Below are 20,262 nucleotides of genomic sequence, written 5' to 3' on the forward strand. Positions count from 1 at the left end.
CTGTACAAAACTACTTCAGGCTGATGCACACTGTGTATAAAACATAAATCGATTTTGTATCCAGGTTGGGTCCCATCCCCAAGGTGTCTCACTATGCATATGCAAATACTCAAAAATCTAAATGAATTTGGAATCTGAAATGCTTCTGGTCCTAAGCATTTCAGATGACAGTAAGAGTAAGTAAAGGGGGTCCAATTCCGTGGGCCTTTACACAAATCATCAAACCTGAAGTGGGGGCCATGGGCCCCTCGGTTGCAGCCAAGCCGGGCAGAAGTGGGGAGTCTGGGATCTCTGCTCCTGTGGGCCTGCAGTGTGTCCCTCCCTCCCCATCTCTTCATCCCTGCCTTTTTGGCACAGCCCAGAGAGTGCCCAGGCCAAGAAGGATGCTCACGCCACGTGGAAAGAAGGCACAGGGAAGCTGGGCAGGACAGCTGCACGCAAAACTCAAATGGGCCATTGGAAGTGCAGACATGCCTTCCCCGGATGAGCGTGAACAGCAGTGGAACGTAAAGCAGAAGAAAAGCTCACGAGCTAAGGAAGAGAGCACCGAGCCGGGACAGCCGGGAAACCAGACCAGTCCACAGCTACAAGCCCATTTTGTGTAGGCGTGGTCAGTCCCACTGACCACAGGAACGCTGAAAGCCACTGTCCACAGCAGAGGGAGGCCCAGACGAGGAAGCATTGAAATTCAACCTAAGTGGTTGTTATTTTTTTTAAGTCTTCTATAGTTTGAGAAGTCAGTAAAACCTTCCCTCCTTCTTTCTTACCTTCTTTTTCTGCATTTAAAAATAGAAACAAAGAAAATTCTGATTACCTCAGCCTGAAACCAAACCTCCGCCAGTAGCCAGCAGCTGGAAGACAAGCTACCAGCAGACTTGCCTGAGACAGGAGGAGCCTCACACCGCAGGCAGACCACAGGTGGCCCCTGCAGGTGGCCACCCAGCCTGTTTCTGCACTGTGGCAAACATTCCCAAATGACTCAGAGAAAGCTCTGGAAGATCATACCTATGTGATCAATCACATATACATGATTGAAAACCAACATACTGATATGATTCTGAATTTTTTTTAAAAGACATAAATTCAGAAACATAATAAAGCCCTCAAAAACTACAAAGTTAATAGAAATTCAAGAAAAGAGTTCAGAACATTACTGGCCAAAGGCATGTGCTCAGCAACCTCATGCCCTCTAGGAAGACCAAGCAGGCAGCATGCTTATGAATCAGCCTGAACAGGGCCTAGGGCTGCTACTTCAGACTGCCGGAGCTGTGGAGGTGGACCATGAGCAGCAGCAGGGCCCCTTGCAGACCGGATGCAAACCAGACCATTTGGCAATCGGTGTTGACAGTTCAAACTTCAATGTTTAGAACCCCTGAGATGATTAGTTGATTGTTTTTGTTTTTGTTTTTTTTCCTAAATCAGTAAGCAACTATTCAAATACTGGGTTATGGCTGGTCTCCACGGCTCACATCTTAGAGAAGGGGCCTTTTCCAAGGTTAAGAAGCTGCTGACAGCAAGTGAGTGATATCAAGATGCAGAGAAGGTTGTTCAGGACTTGCGGACTTCGTACCTCCGACTCCTGGGGAGACTACATAGAGCCCTCGCTAATAGACAGCAGCGTGACATTCACTTAATAAATCTTATTCTGTCCTCTGGTTGCAGGAAGGCTGAGTGTGGGGTGAACAGCTAAGGCAGGCAGTTCTCAAAGAGGGGGGCCGGCTCCCGTGCACTCCTGAGCTGGCTCTATGAAGTCTGCAAGGTCAAAACTCTCTTCACCGCAGTACTAAGATGTCACCTCCTTCTCACCAGGTTGGCACTTGATCAGATGCAAAAGCAACTGCAGGTAAAAAACCTTGTGCCCAGCACAAATTCAATCCTTGGCACCCACCACAGGAGCGGTCACAGTGCCCATCACCACCCTGTGCCTGGGGACACCAGATCAAGAATGAAGCATTCACTCTTGCTAACTTCATGCTGAAGTACAACTGCGTCTACAGGCCAAGGCCCGGCGGGAGAGGCTGCCCTGTGACTTAAGACAACTGCTTTTCTCCTGGAACTCCATTTTTACTTAAAAGAATGACTGACAAACCATTATTTCTCAGCTTGGAGTATTTGGCAACATTTTCTCAAAGATGAATAAAGTGAGTCTGACACCTCGAGGAAAACAATATCGGTTGCCAATTACAGAATTTGAGTTTTCAAGCAAAAATAAGAATTCTGGAAAACCTGTATCAGCGGTTGTGAGCTTGCCAGATTCCCAATGCTTTACAGACTTCCCTGTAATTGATGGTGATAGTCACAAAGGTGGATGATTAATGTTTGTGAAGGAAGTGCCGATGTCTGGAAGGTTTGGATAGGTTGGTGAACCAGAGCTCGCTGTGATCAATAATTAAGGTGACAAAATGAAGAATTAGTCCAAGGAAGACAAGTACATTTTAATGTAACAGGGAAGGAAAGCGTCACCAATGTATCTCCAGCTTCCACATTGTACCTGAATTCTAAGTAACTCCACTTGACAAGTTTTGGTGTAGTACCAAGAAGAATATCCATGGTTACCTAAAAAGTATGCCTCTCTCTTCTGACTGCATCTGTATACAAGGCTGGGTTTTCTTCAATCAAGATAACTGATCAGGACAGATTAAAGACAAAAGCAGATTGAGAATCCAGCTATGTTCTCTTAAGTCAGATATTAAAGGAATTCCCCTGGCCCCCCAAAAGTAAAAGAATGCCACTCTTTTCGCTAAATTATTTTCTGTATTAAAATATATAGTTACTTTTCATTAAAGTAGCTTACTTAAAGTCATGTGTAAAAGGCTTACTATTCTACTATGTTAAATATTGATAGATACAATCCACAAAAACAAAGTTCTTTAGAACCTTCGATCATTTTTAAGCGTGAAAAACAATCATGAGACCAGAAGTTTTGAGACCTTAAATGTAACCAGACCAAGACCCTCTGGAAAAGCAAAGCATGGACCCTAAGGTAACCTAGGAGCTTCAGCGAGTGTGACTATTATGTCAAGTAGGTTCAGCACTGTCACAGTGTGACAGCTGGTGATGGTGGGGAAGCTGTGTGGGCACAGGGAGTACGTGGGAAATCTCTGTACCTTCCTCTCGGTTTTTCTGTGAACTCAAAGCTGCTCCAAAAATAAACAAACAAACAACACCTTTTAAAAAAAGGCCATGCCTCCTCTACCTGGTTGTCACCATTCTCTACGAGGTTATGTTGGACTGAGCACATTCCTGACTGCAGGATCTTCACAGCGGCCTTAAGCTGGACAGATCTAGGCTGGAAGAACAACCTTTCCACCATGACCCCGGAGGTGGTGCTGTGTCACCTGGCTTGGCATCGGTTGACCTGGGTCAGAGCACAGCTATGAAACTTCCAGAGACGCTGCATTTAGAGCAGGGAGCGTGCTGGAATTCTCAGCACAAAGCCAGGGAGATCCCAGGTCCTGAGTGGCTGCCAGAATGGCCACAGGCTCTGTGGGCACTTAGTGTAGGTGTGTTGGTCTGTCAGGGTCACCATGACAAAGCCACGGAGTGGAGGCCTTAAACAACGTTCATCTTCTCACAGTTCTGAGGCTCCAAGTCCAAGACCAAGGTGATGGTGCAGATGGTTTTCTGGTCACTGTCTCCTTGTCTTGCTAGTGGCTGCTTCTCACTGCATCCACCCGTGGCCAGGGCTTCAGCACGTGAATGGAGGGGTGATTCAGTCCATGGCGTAAGTGGGAAACGAGGGAGAAGTCTGGAAACTAAAGGATTAAAGTCTGGAAATTAAAGGATTCTTGTTCTGGAACATGGAATGCATTTTTCGCATCCTGCTGAAGACACCCCGTGGCCGTCTTCGCTCATCACTCCCTGGGTTTTGTGGGGAAGCGCAGGCATGCGTGTTTCAACACCATTACACAGCGCACGGTCCCCGTCGCAGCCGGGCGTGGAGTAGCAGGGCTCCACGGGAGTGTTCCGAAGACAGTGGCTCCCTACACCTGTGTGCTTGGAAACGGGACTGTCACATCTGGTGTTTATGGAAATGTTTCTTAAAAACAAACCCTATGAAATTAAAAGGAAAGGAAACTGAGCTTCGTAAGTCGTCTACCCTTTTATTGGTTTTATTTTTCAGACGAGGAAGCAGCTCAAGGGAACCATGGGCTTCCTCTACTTCCCTGTGACCAGTGGTTCTTTTGGGTCATTTCTAAGGTTGTTTCAGTCCTTGCTCAGGTCACAGAGTCTTTGGTAGAGCTAAGGCCACCTCTGTTGCAGGAGGTTGTCCCCAGTGGTCTGGGTTTCCTTGGGGATGCCCCACAGCTCCCAGTAATCTACTTCCCACGCGGTCTGGCTACGTGGACTCAGCGTCACCTATCCGACTGTTTCACAAGCCCCATGCAATGGTACACACTGCTGAGACCCTGGCCCCCGTGCTCTATCTTACAGGCAGCAGGTTGTCCCCTGGTTGTCACTGGGCCTCGGTCTCTCGACACAGTGCACACTCTCTTCTCTATATCAACTGTCACCAGCGTAGTGATTCCTGGTTGAGATTGTAATGCGGTCCTCAGAAAGAGGGCAGACTATTTTAAATCCACGGACCACTTAGGAAGCCAGGGAAGACAATATGCAGTTTTCAGGGACTAGTGCAATCGGTTACGTTTTTAATCAAAGGGTGAATGTTGACCTGTTTAAACACTGCAAGAATCCGCGCACTTAGTCACTCAAAATGACGTGTGCTTGGGGTAACTACTGGGGCCAAAGTCTAGTGCTTAGACATTTACTGCAGTCCTCTCATACACACCCAGGCCTTGTCAGGTCATTGGCCCCAGCCGTGTGGCCCCTGTAGGGGCAGTGATGGACAGAGGCCCAGTGTTTGGTTGAAGTGTGTGTGCTTCCAGAGAGCCAGGGGAGTGGTCTTTCTACTGGGGCCAAGGTTAAAAATTAGAAGGCTATCCAACTAATATGTATAACCATACAGCTATAATAATAATAATGAAATGCAAAAAATAAAATTAGAAGTTTACCCTCCTGTTGGCAGGAAGGGATCTAAAACAGGACTGCTCTTGTTTTAAAGTAGCTTGCTTAAAATGAACAATTATGAAATGTGATGCATTCCTACATATGTTTTTCTTTTTTACTAAACATTTAAGCTTTTTGAAAATGAAACTTTCATTCTGAAGTTTACCACAGATCCAGATCCTCTTCTTTTAAAGCCAGGACTTGTCTGAAATTCTGACTGATGCTGTAAGTCTTGTTCGGTATCTTTGGGCAGCAGGAGGACAGGCAGCAGGGAGCAGCGAGGAGCAGGGGTGGGACCGGTGCTCCTGCCGATCCGCAGCTCCCTCCCCGCTGCATGGGGCACGTCAGGAATCCAAGACCAGCAGCTCTGCTGAGATCAGTAAGCGGGGGCGGATTCCGCCACTCAGTGCTGCTGGCACGGGCAGCAGGTGAGCGCCTGTCTACTTGGCGATCATTTGCAGAGCCTGTCGCCTGTGTCCCTTTCCTCTTCATCTCCATCTACATCATCAAGACCTGATGTAAAACCCAAACCTTCAAGGAATACAAATGCTTCTGGGCTTAAGGAACGGAGAACATTTTTTACCATGGAAGATCAGATTTTTAAGAATACGTTCCAAATTTTATAATTGGTTAATAGATTAGAGTGACTTTGAGCTAGCAGGACGTCAGGGTAGGCAGTTAGAGAGAAGAGACATTTCAAAGAACGAGGATGACTTTGTGGCTGAGGACCTGTTTCACGTGGAATCGAGCAGTGGCTTTTCACCTCAGACTCGAGTGCTGGACAGTAAGTCCATGGGGGCAGATACTCAGGTCAGCACAGCACCAGCCTCATCCCAGGTACCCAGGGCATGTTTGTAAGACAGAGCGTTGAAAATAATAAGAGGAGGCTGTTCACCCTGGCGAGCTTGGTGAATGACGGGCCTTCTGTCTAAAGCGGCTGCTTGGCACACTGCGCCAGCGAATCTGCTCTTCTCAGCCCTGGTGCCACCAAGACACGGATGGTGATTAGTTCACAGCCCTATTGGCGTTCAAACTGGCAGCCTGTGGAATAGCCAGGCTCAAGTGGTTTTTGGGAAATGATCCTACTGGCAAGGAGGTGACTTACTTCTATTTCCCTGGTTGCCCAACTGTCTTCTTGGGAAATTACAAACCAGTTCCACCCAACCTGTTCTTGGAGGGCTTCCCAGCCCCTGAGCTCCTGTGTATCCTGGTCCCTTGCTCAGGGAACAGCATGCATGGTGTTCTGACCCGCTTCTCCCTCCACTTCTGGCTAGGAAGTAGGGTGCTGATGGGTGGCACCCCCATCTGTCCAGCAGGAACTAAGCAGAAGGTTGGTTCATGGGGTGGCAGTAGAATTTGCTCAGATGTTTCGTTTCTATTTTGACTGAATTTACCACAATCCCATTAAACCAAAATTATATTACTTATCCTCTTTAACAAAAAGAACAAATGGCTATAATTTTTATTCTCCCCTACTTTCACTTCTAATCTCTTCCCACCCAAAACCATACCTTGGAACCTCAAGAATAGGTTTGAGGATCACTTATCAGTTCTTGTACCCACCACTGGGATTGGGTTACACCAAACCAGAAACCCAGGCCACTTCCTCCTGAGTCTTTTGCCTCCAACCCCTGGATCTGGAAAGATAGGTTCTGAAGCTCTCTATACCTGGGAGTCTTTATTTTGGGAGCAGAATGAAAACACCTGCTCCCTCCTGTGGACCAGAGATGACAGGTGCTAACGTGCTCCCAGCTAGTCAGAGGGAATGGCGGAAGCTTTATGGTTTCAGCCGGAGGGCTGCTGGCTTCCGAGGCCCTGCTGCAGTGAGTGCCCTAGACAGCGTCCTTCCCCACTCCTCTTCCCCAGCCTGCAGGACGCCCCTTCCAAGGGGACAGTCTCTGTGAGGAACACAGTGTCTGGGGAGAGAAGAGTCATCACAGATGACAGTCACCTGTCCATACTGATTGTCCAGAGAAGCTAAGCTGCGACTGCTCAGGGAGCTGACATCCACCAGAGCAGACACAACGCCAAAGCGACAGGAAACAGAATTCAGAATAAGATTCCGTCCCTGGGAGCATACTCCATTGGCTTTCTCTGCTCCTGCTTCTGCTGGTATCTGGCCTTCTGGTAGAAAACGATGATGACCACGGTGACCATATTGAGAAGAATGACAAGCAGGATGAGCCAAAACGAGTATCCGTAGCTGTGGGTCGTTCCTCTGCTAGTGACTGTCGGATAAAGCTCCTCCAGCAAGTCCCCGGAGAGGTGATTGGACTGTGTGTTCCCCACAAACAGCACCATGGTCAGGAAAATGAAGGATGCTGAAAAGAAAATTAAGCTTCATAAATGACATGGTGATATGTTTCGTAACGCCACATACTCTTTACAGCGCACACACTCCAAGGGTGTGTATTAAGTATCTGCACTGGGGTTGACACTCTTTCAAGCATTGGGGAGAATATTTTTAAAATATAAGACACAAACTGGATTCTAGGTGCAAAGTGCTGCGCCGTAAGCCAGGCCGTGTCTGCCCAGGACCAGATCTGCCAGCCCAAGTCTGCCCAGGAGCCGTCGCTGCTCGCCCGGCCTGTCAGATAACCGGCTCCCTCAGACCCTGTGTGCCGCAGAGTGCCTGTGAACTCGCAGATGGATGCAAGCCTGTGGTGTCAACAAGGCAAGAGTCTAGAGGGGTCTGGAGGGTGAACAAGACTTGGGAAGGCTGGGGGAGAACAGCGGCATGGCAGGTGACAGCAGCAGTTTCAGCGAACACTGGCGGGCAGTGAGCCGAGCATCCTGAACTGGGATGTGCGAGGCAGCAGGGTCCTGAGCACGGGGTGTGGAGACAGGGCCCCTACACGGCCTCAGCGGCCCAGGGGCCTGACCTTCATTCTGCATAACTCAGTGGGGTTTGGCCTTGAACCAGGAAGGAGGGACAAAAAGGTAGATCCATGGTTGCTTCCTGATGGCAGGCAGGGGACAGCTAAAGGGCACGGCCTTCTTTTTGAGTCTGAAGTTGACGCAGTGAAGTTTACAGGTGACTGAGAACACACGAAAACTATCCAATGGTGGGCTGGAGGAGGCGAGCTGTATGGCCCTGACTCAGTTCTCAATCGCTGCCTTTGCAAAGGTTCACGGGGAGGACGGGGATGCGACTCGGGCCTGTGCAAGGCAGGGCCTGGATCCCACTGTGGATGTGGCCACCAGGGGGATCCCCAGGATTCTCTGTCTGCTGACACAGGCAGATGCGCAGAGCCCAGCGGACACTCTGGCGTCAGGCCTGTTCTGGCGTGCCCTGCACGCAGGGAAGTCTGGAATGGTCCTCCAAGAGGCCCTAATTAGAGAGTGTGTGCGAGGGGAGCGTTTTAACAGTCCTCAATGACAGACTTCATCCTCCAAACAATGGCTGTATTTCTTAATTATCTGCGTGAACAAAAGCCCGGTCCTCTGATGCTCTCCAGCCTCACATGCCTTAATTGCCCTTCATTTTCCTCTTGTGAAGTTTCTCACAGGCTGAATCACACAGGGGAGGATGCACGCAGGGCTACGTGCTGGTCTAGAGCTTTGATCTGCAGAGGATCTGCAGAGGAACCAGCCAACAGACTCGGGGCTGACCCAAATCCCTCTTTGTGGGTTGATGCCAGGAGCCCTGGGCCCCACCCAGCCTCCAGCTGCCCAGCATCTCCAGTTGTCTAGGACAGAAGGGTTTTCTGGTGCTAGAGGAAGCCCCAGGGTTGATGAAGTGCTACCAAAGGCTCAGGGACACTTGCTTCTGTCCTGGTCTGTCACTCTGGGCCACAGGACCTGCTTAGCGGCTCCCTGGGCTCCCTGGTTGAGGCACAGATGTATTTGAAGCAGCCAGCCCGTGAGTGTCCCTGGCTCTGACCTCCTCTCAGTGTGCAGACCTACCCTGTGTGGCCAGCGCCCAACCACCCCCAGTTAGTGTGGTGCAGAGAGGGCCTGGGATCAGAGGACACAGGACCACAGAAGAGGCACTCCTGCTTTTCCCAATCAGAAACAAGCAGGAAACCCGCTTCCTCTTCTGCCCTGCTGGACCCTGCCTACCATCTGCCAGCCCAGGAGAACGTGCACAAGCCAAGCCTACGGGCATTTGCCCCAGGGCTCAGAGGTCAGCCTGATTCAGGCCCACAGTGACCCAAGGCCAAGGTGCCTGGTGAGGTCTCTACACAGGCCCTCCTACAGGCTCAGCCTCCTGAAAACTGAGAGTCATCACTGAATTCTGCAATCCTGCAGGAGGTCAAAACCATTATAGTCCCCAGAGGGCAAACTGAGGGCAAGGTCTGGCTTCTGAGGCCAGAAGTCTGCACAGGGCATTTAGAAGAAGCCACAGCTGCCAAGTCCCCCTCCAGGCTCCTGTCAGAAGGCACATCAGTTCCTGACACGTCAATCTCAGACCATCCCACCCAGCCTCTCCCCCTCTCCCTCCCTCCCCCTCTCTCTCCTCTCTCCTTGTCTCTCTCTCCCTCCCTCTCTCCCCCTTTCTCTCCCTCTTTCTCCCTCTCTCCCCCCTCCCTCTCTTCCCCTCCTTCTCTTTCTCCCTCTTTCCCTCTCCCCCTCTCTCTCTCCCTCTCTCCTCCTCTCTTTCCCCCTCCCTCTCTCTGTCCCTCTCTTCCTCCCCCTCTTCTCCCTCCCTCCCTCTCCTCTCCCTCCTTCTCCTTCCCTCCCTCTCCCCCCACCCCATGACTGTGTGTGTGTGTGTGTCTGTGTGTGTGTGCTAGAACTAGCCTCTGAGTCAGGAAGGAACACAGCAGGAAATCTGGGCTCCAATGATAGAAGTGGGCGGGGCTGAGGGGAAGCTGCTCCGCCCTCTTTTCATGTTTTCCTCTACAAAATCACCAGGGCCTTTGACATGTGCACAGACAGCGTGTATCCCACTGAGAAGGCAAGGACTCCAGAGGCTGCCGTGGGGCTGGCCACCTGCGAGTGTGGCCACAGCAGTCTCCACTAGGCACTTGCTCCTGTGTCTCCTCCAGGACCCACTGGTCCTCCCAACCTGCCCCTGCGGCTGGAGAAGGGCCCATCCTGGCCCCAGTTCCAGGGATTCAGGTGTCCTTGGCCAGGTGGTGAACACTTAGGTACCTTCCACCCTGTGGGCTACAGAGACTGGCCTCGGGAGAACCCGGGCCCAGGGTCTCACTTAACTATTGGGAACCCTCAGGTGTTTCCTCGTGGGGTCCTGCTACCAGAGTCACTGACCCTCATGAGAGCAGCGCTGGCTAAGTAATGACTGAGAGATGCTGGGGAATGGGATGGGGTGATGGGGACAGACAGCACTCTGAGAATTTGGGCTGAGACCCCAAACCCAGCCATGCCGAAGCCTCTGCTTCCCTTAGATTCCCAGCAGCTTGAGGAGAAATAAAAGTAACCTGCTCTTTACCCCAGTGATGAGTGCCAACGGGGTATCCTTTGGTTGGCAGGCTGGCTGAGGAGAGCTATAGCCATAGCAGCAACTGGGGGCCAGGACCCTGGCTTTGGGGTATGTCTGTGCTTGCCACCAAGTCCTTTCCCCTTTGGCACTCAGCCTGCCCACCATAGAGGCCACAGTGATGACCGTTCGCAGGCTGTGGCCCCTGGCCCCAAGTGTGCACCACAGAGCTGGGGGTTTGCTTTGGCCTCCAGGTAACAACAGCACAGAAACAAAGAGCCAGCCCTGTATGGATGTGGCTAGGCCAGCATGGCCGCAAAGCCTCGGAGCTGAGGTGAGCATGTCATGTGACATGTGCCCGAGTCTGCCTGGACAGGTGGCCCCTGTCATCCCGGCTTAGTGCTTAGGAGTCCTCTGAAACCTTATAAGCATCCCTCTTTCTGCCACCTGTGCTGTGCTGGGGCTAGCTGGTGATCTCGACCCTGGTTCAGTGACCTCCCAGCAGGACCTCCAATGTCCCTGGTGGCTGTGCTTGCCACACAAACCTGCTACAGGCAGGGCCTTTCTCTCTCCTGCTTCTGGTACAGCCCAGGCAGGGACATGTGGGCTCCTTCCAGCCACCTGCCCCAGGCAGAGGTAAGGATGCCTCCCACAGGACGGCAGGGGACCCACAGTTCTCCTCTGAGACTTCCTGACTCCTCCATATCCAGAGCATCTTTCTGGTGCTCAAAATGCACCTTGGAAACTTACATGAAGCCCCTCTCGAACCCCCTGGGATGATGAGCTTTGCTCCCTAAACCAAGTTTTGCTGGTGGAGAGAGGAAGGAGTAGGAGGAACCTGGCCGCCTGGCAGGGGCAAGGCCTTGGAGGCGGTTGGAATGGGGCAGAGACGCTCCACCGGCCTGGCCCAGCCTCCAGGCAGCTGTGGCAGCTGCAGAGCCCCAGAAAACACTGCGGGAGTCCAGCATACTATGAGGCAGAGCCAAAACCCACTTCCCCCTGGGCTCCCTCCACCATCCAACAGCCAACCAGGAAGCAAACAAACCCAGCTGGCAGCACCACACACAGCACCAGGGCTCCAGGCAGCCTGCAAGGAGGGACTCAGCCCAGAGGCTCCCAAAAGACACATGGTGGCTCTGTGCACGATACAGAGGTGTCATCTCGGGAGCCCAGTTGACTTGTTAGGTGGAGGTAAGGAGAGTAAATGAGCGTGTGTGTGTGTGTGTGTGTGTGTGTGTGTGTGCACGTACACACACTCCCATGCACATGTGTGTACATACGCATGTGCCTCATGTGCCTGTGTATACACGTGTGTGCACACATGTACTTCTGCACATCACGCGGAGCCTGGTTTGGAGTTGACGCACAGCAGGAGCCCTGTGAGTGCTCTCTCGACCTGAGCATGTTTTGTGTGACTCTACGTAAGATTTTCAAGAGCAAAGGTGGCTCCTGTGACCTATTGTGACATCCCTTCTTCACCCACTTCTTGTCACTCACCAGAGCATTGAAACAGAATTCTATGTCCAGAGGTGCCACCGTGCTGTAGACTAGAGAGTTTCCACCACAGACCTGCGACACACTAACTCCGGTCACCACCGTGGGACCTGTGTGTTCCTGTGTGCGAGGGAGAGGCTGAGAGGGAGGCTAGAAGGGTGTGGGTTCTGCAGGCGTGGAGTCTCCTGGGGATACTCACCGCTGAGTCCATTCCAGGTGTACACCCCCATCGGGCCCAGGAACGTCTGGTAGGGGTTGCTGACGCTGTTGTAGAAGGTAAACCCGGAACTCAGCAGCGAAGTGCAGAAGCTGAGGACCAGGAACAGGATTGCCAACAAATGCAGAGTCTTTTGGGAAGAATTGTTCAATATCCCTAAAACTAAAACAATGTTTGGTAAGTGCAGAGCACAAGGTGCAGACGCCAGCTCCTCCCCTGGCAGGTATTTGGGCTGGTGACTGTCAGATTCAGAGTAGCTACGCACTTCAAGTCCTGCAAAAACAAGGCCACATTCCTCCCTGTATGCCAGTTGTTGACTGTGGTTGAACGCAGATGACTGGACATTTGTCCCAACCCTGAAGTTCCCTGGCCGTGTCCTGAGTACCTGCAGCTGTTCACCAGTCATTCTGGCCTCACGTTCTTGCCAGTGGGGTTCATGGCAATTTCATCAAGAGCACCCCTCTGGCTCTGAGCACTGCCCCTGCTTTCTTTTGGGTGGGTCACGCCTGCATGCAGCAAGGCTCCTGTAAGGCTTTGCAGGAAATCCAGTGAGGGGAAGGCAGGGAGGAAGGCGAATGGAGGCCACAGCGGGAGAGAGCCCAAGGCTAGCAGTGGAGGGAGGAAAGGGTGCCTGCTGTACAAACCAAGGTGCTTGCTGGTCCTGGGCCAGGACTCCACTCCCTGGAGCCCAGAGGCCTGAAGGCCATGGGGCTCTGATGCTGGAGGAGGCTGGGAGTCTGCCCCTGGTGAGCCTCCGGACCTCTCCAAGTTAAGCCCCTCCTGGCATCTGCATCTGTCTGGGGTGCACAGGGGCTCCAGGTGTGGACTTGCGCTCATGCAAAAGGCAGAAAAGAGCCTGCGCCACAAGCCACTGCTCTGTCTCGGCTTCTGACCACCCAGCTATCCTCCCTGGCCTCCGTCTCCTCCAGCTTCCCCTTCGCTACGACACAAATGACCCGTCTGAGCAGCCCACACCGCACAGCCTGGTCACACATCCACTGCTTCCCTGAGGAGACAACCCCACTCTGCATTCAGTGCTACCCAGATGGCCTAGGAAGTCAGGAGGAGAAAGGACTTGGGAGAGACTTCAGAGCTGAGAGCAGCACACTATCAAACCACAGGCCAGTGCCAGGTATCGCAGCCAGGGCGGGGCGGGGGAGGAGAGAGGGGACAAGCGCATCCCCCTTCCCTTCCTGTTCCCCGGGTCCCCGGGGAGAGAGCCCTGGAGACTCTCGTCCCTAGCCCAGCACGGCTTGAAAGAACAGAAAGCAGCCAGGTCAGGGAAGGTTCCTGTTTCCAGGGCTGAGTCCTGAGGGGTCCCAGGGAGGGGCTGCTGGTCTCCTGGAGCGCTCTGGCCGTGAGCGTCCTCTCTGCACAAGGCGGCCCTTTGCTCCCTGCACTGCCTCGGTGACTGAAAACCTCTGTGTGTGGAGCCCAAATCCGCATCCCGCGGCTCTGCCCGGGCGCATTCTCTGCGTGAAAACACAAGCGCCCTGCCTCCTGCCTGGCAGTCCTTCCAGGTGCTTGAGGGGTTGACCTGACGTCACAGACGGCCGCCTCCTGGAGTGGTCTCTGTGGGAACCCCTCTGCACACACTTCACGCCCACTGTTTCTCAGGGCGTGCTGGCCAGACGGAGCTGGCACCCCTCTGGGCAGGAGCACGCCCTCGCCCTAGTGTGGGATACCTCAAACTAGTTTACACATCCCATTTGTTTACCTCTTTTAAAACTTTTTGCTTTTTAGTCAGCGGTGTCCTGTGAGAGAGGTGGATTTCCGCCCAGGCTGGCGGCAGAGCAGGCTTACTGTGAAGACCCTCATGGGCAGGAAGACCGCCCCGCAGGCAGGTGTCTCGTTGCCTTGCTGCTGAGCCCTGAGCAAGAAGCCTCTGTAGACAGGGAGTGGGAGAGGCTGGGAGTGGCAGTGAGAGGTGACAGAAGGTGCCAGCAGGAGGCAGGAGGGGCGATATCCAAGTGAGAAAGTGCAGGAAAGAGAGTCCAAGGAGAGGGAAATGGCGGCAGGGATCCTGGCGCTCGCCAGGGCCACAGGTCCCTGGCAAACCCAGGGGAGAAGGGAGGGAGGAAGCTATCAGCTCAGCGGATGTGGACGTTGACCTTGCCACCGTGGGCTGAGATCCCTTCGCTCCTCAGCCGGGCCTGCAGCTGGGTTCAGCTCAGGGGCGCTCCCGCCCACGCGTCCTCAGCCCCATGGGGCTGCTCTGAGGTTTCTCTTGGTGATCCATGGCGCTTGGTGAGATCCTCAGCAGCATCCTCTCTGCCCTGCACCCCTGGCAAGGGCTCTAAAAGTGTGGGTCAGACTTAGAGTGCAGTCATGCCAGGACCCTCTGAGGTTAAGCCAGGGGGGTGGGTCTGAGGGACCAGTTCTCAGGGCCGGGGGCCACCTGGGCAGGACTGCCCGTCCCTGACCTCGGCTGAGTCTCTTTCCTCTTTCTCCCAACTTTCTTGGGGATGTCACGGTTGTTCTCACTTAGCAAACACCTGTTGTGAAGCTAGAGGAAGGCGACCCCAGAAGGAGCGTAGGAGGAGCAAGGGGCACACCTGGTCAGAGGTGGTTGGTGCTTCGCTGCTTCATGACCGTTAAGGCGGGGTCCCTTCCCATTCTCTAGGGGAAGCTTGGGGACCTCACCAGAAGTTGGATGGGGACCACAGGAGCCCTCTCGTTGGCAAAATTTGAGAGCCAAAGAAATAATTTAAACACTTCATAGAAAACAGAACCTTTAGTGTTAAAAACACGACTTTGTCCCAGACACTTGAAGTGCTCTACAGTAGTTTTCTGCTTTGCACACTTAGTAAAAGGCAGTAAATGATCTTGCATAAATGGTTAACGTTCCATTTTTTCAGAGTGAATTAAAAAGTGACAGTAGAGTTCAGCTCTTTCCTTTGACTTTTGGTAGGAATTGGTAGATGTGACTTTCAAAAGAGTCAACTTGGAGCTGTTGAGGCCTACGTTCCCACGCGTTAAGGGGACAATCCATTTGAATGTTAACTGCTGCATTGTGAAATTGATTTTCAGCATCCTGAATTCCCCGCCACCTAGGTATGACAGCTGTATCTCCCTTCCAGTTCCTGCCTCAGAACTCAGATGATGAAAGCAGAAAATGCAGGGAAAGTTAGCAAGAATGGAACAGCCACAAACCTCCCGGCATCTGACAGCTGCTCTCTGCTACGGAATTAGCAGATACATGCCGTTCTTTTCCTTTCTTTTAGGGGCCAGCATTGAATCAGGAAAGCCACCTCACAATTGGAACTAATTGCCCTGATTCTGGCAGCCCCCGGAAAGAGGCCAAGAACACAAGGCCACAGAGATGAGCGCCAGGCTCACAGGCTCTGCAGCTGGGAGGCAGGACTGGGTGGCTGGCTGGTGGAGCAAGGAACCGAATCAGTGGCACTGGACCTCGGTTCCCCACACAGGGCTGGTTAACCCCTTCAGGCCCACTTGCCATCCGCCTTTCTGGTTTTGTACAAGTCCTCGGACACTGGGGAAGAGCCGGTGGTCTAGTGGGTCTCAAACACCTGCTCACGAGGGCCTGATCAGGACACCTTCTGAATCTGTGGACAACAGGACCACCCTGGGAGGGCTCGTGATGCCAACAGATGTCAGAGCATGACTCAGACTCTCCTGGTAAGTGGCCTCGCGTGCCCCTGCCTCTAGGAAGGTCACCAGGGCTCTCTCGGGAGAAGGGTGACTGAGCCCTGCGGGACACCTGTGTCCCTATCCTCTCCTCACTTCAGTGTGGTCACATCTCGGCGGGCAAATGACGAGTGACTCTTCTCCAGGAGAAGTGTCCATGTGTGTAAGGGCGTAAGGCAGGCGTCTTCATGTTTGCGGACGTCTAACTCATTTCTTCTTCTCTTCGCAAGTAACCAGTTTTTGCAGCATATCTGTTTTTCTAGTTATTTTTATCTTGGTTGAATAGGGCACTGGGACTCCCCGGGAAGAATGGGGTTGGTGGAGACTGACAGGCAGAGGGTCAGCCAGGGGTGGTGCTCCTGCAGTTGTACGTTGGTCATCGACTCAGTGCAGCAGGTGGGCCAGGGGGTCCTGACGCCTTCTTCCAGCCGATGTGGGTTGGTTTTCAAGGTTGCATCCAGAGCCATCTCTGATAAATTAGTTTAACTTAGCACTGGAGCTTGAAGCAATGCCCAACATGCAACGCATGTCCCTCTAGCATCCGGCTGTCATCAACCAGTTAGAATCACTCGGTCTTAGTCATCTGTGCAGGATTTTCAAAACAAGCAGACCAGGGACTGACTCCCTGAGATCCCTATCAAGCAGGGACTCTTCGCCAGTGTCCAGGTGAGTCCACCTCCAGCCTCAGAGACTCACTGTCTTCACAATGCAAGTGCTTAAAGCGCCACACACCTACCACTCAAAGTGTTCTTGGGACCAAGAATAAAGACCTGGTGACACACAAACAGAATGTCTTTCACAAAAGCTTTTCCTGTCAAAATATATGTTCTGGTCAGCACGTAGGCTGGGTGATATTTGAAATGACCTCATATTGGTCATTTCAATATGAGGTCATTTCGTATTGTGGATGACTCATTTTGTCATCATTGCCAGTGTGAGGAATTGTTACATGTCCCACCCCTTGAGCCCTAATAGCATTTTCAAAAACCAAAGTCAAAGAAATGACTTATTTTAAGGGTCCTGTTGGCATGACACCCAAGATCCAAAACCAAGGAGAAGGCACATCACCATGAGTGTGAGTCTGTGTGCTCCTGTTCTCCGGCTTTCAGGCTTCTGTCCCCAAGGAGTCTGCAGAGCCCGGTCCCCACCCCTGCTGTCATGGAGACCTGCACTCACCATAGCCCCCAGTTACAGCAGGTGTTGAACTTAACTGGTTGAGTTGAATCTCCTGCCCTGGGTAGTGAGCCCTCCACGCCAGGAGCTGTGTGCAAATCCTGTCAGAATCCCAGGCCTCGCTACCTGGCTGCCGTCAGGGAAGGTCTTTTGACTGGAATTAGGTATCCAGAACTTCTCGAGTAGCAAAGATAATCTGCTCATGCCTGCATATAAAGGACCTGTCCCTTCTCGTCTGGATGTTGGGCAAAGTAGGACGCATCCAGTCAATCTGAGCTCCCAGGCAGTGCAGCTCCACCACGGTGAACTTCCTTGCTGGTCTGACTGATCATTTTCCCCATCAGTTGCCTATTGTTGGCAGAATTATTTTGGCACTCTGCAGTCAGACATCTTTAATTTAAAATCTGCAGCTCAGATTGGCACACAATGATAGATCCTATGCAGAAATATGGCAAAGCTTGGTGATGATCACTATTCCTTAAGAATTTTCAGGGTGAGCTGGCCTCAGCCAAGAAGCTAAAGTTAACCCGACAAGGTTAACCTGTCCAGTGGAAGATTCTGTCCTCGCAGAGAAGGACAGCGGTACTGATACAGATGGTATTTTGCTGCTGGTCATTGGTTTCTGATTTGAAATAAGCACAGGGCGGCCGAGACAAGGGGCGGGAGCCGGGCCATGCGTCTCACTGTGGGGACCATGATGCTGCTCTCTGGGAAGCACCTAGGCACTGTTAGCAGGGGACCACCACATGCAGAGGTTCCAGAGACGTTTCCCTAGCTCAGAGAGTTGTGGGGGTTCATCTTCGATGAAGACACCTGGGCCCTGAGGGTCCTTAGATGTCAGCAGAGCTGGTGTGCAGCGCCCTCACCCCCTGGGTGGCAGCTCATTCATAGCACGGCAGGGGGGACAGTGACATGGGGAGGTTCCAGAAGGCCCCCCAAACAGAGTGTGAGAGAGCCAGGCAAAGAGGAAGTGGCCATTCCCCTCCTCCTCCCCACTGGACACTGACCCTTAGGGACTCTCCCAACTTCTGCCCTGATCTCCTCTGGCCCCCTGGCTGCCAACAGTCAGGGCTTCCACTGGAGCCATTGATCTCAAATTGCAATCAACTGGTTCCAAACAGGCATTGTATAAAAACCAAAAATTTGTAGGTTTTGTCTCTTATTTAATTTAAAAAAAGAAAACATATCTGGAGACTCAGAAACCAGTTCCCTTTTTGTTTTGAAAATGCTACTCACATAACTGAATATATGACCAAATTATTGACATCTTAACGTGTAGGTGCTGTAGAGCAAATGTCCCCTGGACCCTCTGGGAGGCTGCTGAATGCCAGGGGAGAGGGGACCTTTACAACACCTAGAAGATGGGTTCGTAACTTGGAAACAACCCTGTTGCTCTAGATTTCAGGAAATCACTTCATTAACAACGTCATGAGCAAACTAGAGCCAGAACCTAAACACCATCCAGAGACTAAATACTACAAATGCAGAAGGTTGAAAATGATGGAGATTTATAAGTTAGAAGTTAATGACTGCAAAATAGCTGATAATGCCTCTTTAATATCTATATGTATATATCACTGTTCAAAACAAAGTCCTCTTACGTGTCATATAATTTGCAAAGTGGTTTTATAATTTTAAAAATAAAATGGTAACTATCAAATTTCAAAAGTCAAGTAGCTAAATCAACTTATTAGTCTCAACAAATTTATTTTTATACCTATTGAGAGGAAGGCATCATTATATAAAAAATTAGGATAAAATAGGAATTCCTATAAAATACATAATTAATAGAAGTAATAGAAATTAAAAGTTCTCTCCAATAACAAAATATTTTGGAGACATGAATGTCAATTCAAATTGGTTAAATAAATGAAGCTGAGAAGTAGGAACAGAGGTGGACTGTTTTCCATTTTATCTTTCCCTATGATGTTATTTAGGAAGTTCAGGTCAGAGGTTGTTGCCCAACCTAAAATCCAGTCATTACAGTTAAAAATGTGGTTCCTACTGGCGATGGAACACCAGGGTGTTCGTAATATTTTTTCCTAAGTATTATCGTTGCTTAAGTGTTTACTTAACAGTAAATTTTGCACCATCCAAACCCAGCCACTGCTAGAATGGCAGACTGTTGAAATGAAAGACCAAGGCAGAACCCCGAAGCTGAAATAACAACACAGTGAACTCTCAAAAGTATGAGGTGGGCTTGATCTTCAATGCCACTCAGAACTTACACGGAGATTATTTTCAAGAGGCTATTTGGCCCAAATATTGAATAACATGAATCTTAATCCACACTCACTGTACCAGCTCACGGTGGCTCATCATTACCTTCAAAATCTTTGTCTGGTTCTTTAAGTCCTTGATCGATTTCTTGAGTGCTCCTACCACGAAAGAGACCATAGGTGATGGTGACGCTGCCGTTGGAGATAGAGTCTGTGATGCCAATTGTACTGGTGATCCACGCTTGGGTCCCGAGAATGGAGCAGATTACAATGACGGCCCCCAGGCTTGTGAGAAAGCCGGACAAGAACATCAAGGTTTTCTGTGTTGTTGGCATGGCCTCAGGGGAATAAGTTCCCTAGGGTGAAAGAATGAAGATCTGCTTATAATATGGATGGATGGACCTTAGCATTTGGAGTCCAGTGTCAGAAATGGAGTCTATTGCTTTGTTGTGAAATAGAAAACCTCACTCTTCCAAAGGAGGGTTGTGCTGCTGGACATTGAACCCTGGGCCTGGCCATAAAGCTCTGCAGTGCCCGGACTTTGGTCTGGAGTCAGAGGTAACCATGGCTGCAGCCAACCAGCATGAACAGGGGTAGCACGGTCTCCAAGGACTTCCTCAATCACTCGATTAATTTATAGTCCTTCGTCATGCTGGGGAAGCCAGCTCAGTCCACCATGTCAGGATGGAATTGCAGCTCCTCAGTAATGAGCAGCAGAGATCCGTACTCCGGAAGTGCTGGTGAGTCCAGCAGCCACCAGCATAAAGCCCGGCTCCCTCAAGAAGTGCTTCACTGGGGAGCGATCTGTCCCTTACCACTGCTCCCAAGAGAGACCCTCGGGAGGTTCATTAGGACTTCCTCAAAGGTCCTGTGGGGTTGCACCTCCTTACCTTTACGCCTCATCAGGGAGCGGTGTCTTTCAAATTTACTCTTCCAAGTTGGGGAGCATCTGCATGTTATTTAAATGATAACTTGGGAGGCTTTGCCTTCAGCGTTCTGGAGCAAGTGGCTCTGAACACTCTTGCCCAGGGCTTTGTGCCTTGTGTCCTCTCTGCTGAGTGGTTAATGGTCTGTAAAAGGTCACTTCTGGCCCTCAAGGGAAGTTCCACGCCATTTCTCCA

General features: G+C 51.3%; 1 protein-coding gene across 2 annotated transcripts; it reads right to left on the reverse strand.

The window, feature by feature from the left end:
* Positions 1 to 2,475: 2,475 nt before the first annotated feature.
* Clrn3 (clarin 3) lies at positions 2,476 to 20,261 on the reverse strand. Of its 2 annotated transcripts, XM_047553484.1 has the most exons (4): positions 20,032 to 20,261; positions 19,248 to 19,497; positions 12,084 to 12,263; positions 2,476 to 7,328 (listed from the first exon to the last, which is right to left on the reverse strand). In XM_047553484.1, exons 2-4 carry the CDS (start codon positions 19,474 to 19,476, stop codon positions 7,057 to 7,059), a joined length of 681 nt encoding a protein of 226 aa, XP_047409440.1. In that variant the 5' UTR covers positions 19,477 to 19,497; positions 20,032 to 20,261; the 3' UTR covers positions 2,476 to 7,056. The 2 variants fall into 2 exon arrangements, with proteins under 2 accessions (XP_047409440.1, XP_047409441.1); XM_047553485.1 differs by lacking the exon at positions 20,032 to 20,261 and having other exon boundaries at positions 19,248 to 19,664.
* Between the last annotated feature and the right edge of the window lies 1 nt (position 20,262).

The sequence above is a fragment of the Sciurus carolinensis genome, chromosome 5, assembly GCF_902686445.1.
Source record: "Sciurus carolinensis chromosome 5, mSciCar1.2, whole genome shotgun sequence".
Lineage (NCBI taxonomy): Eukaryota > Metazoa > Chordata > Mammalia > Rodentia > Sciuridae > Sciurus > Sciurus carolinensis.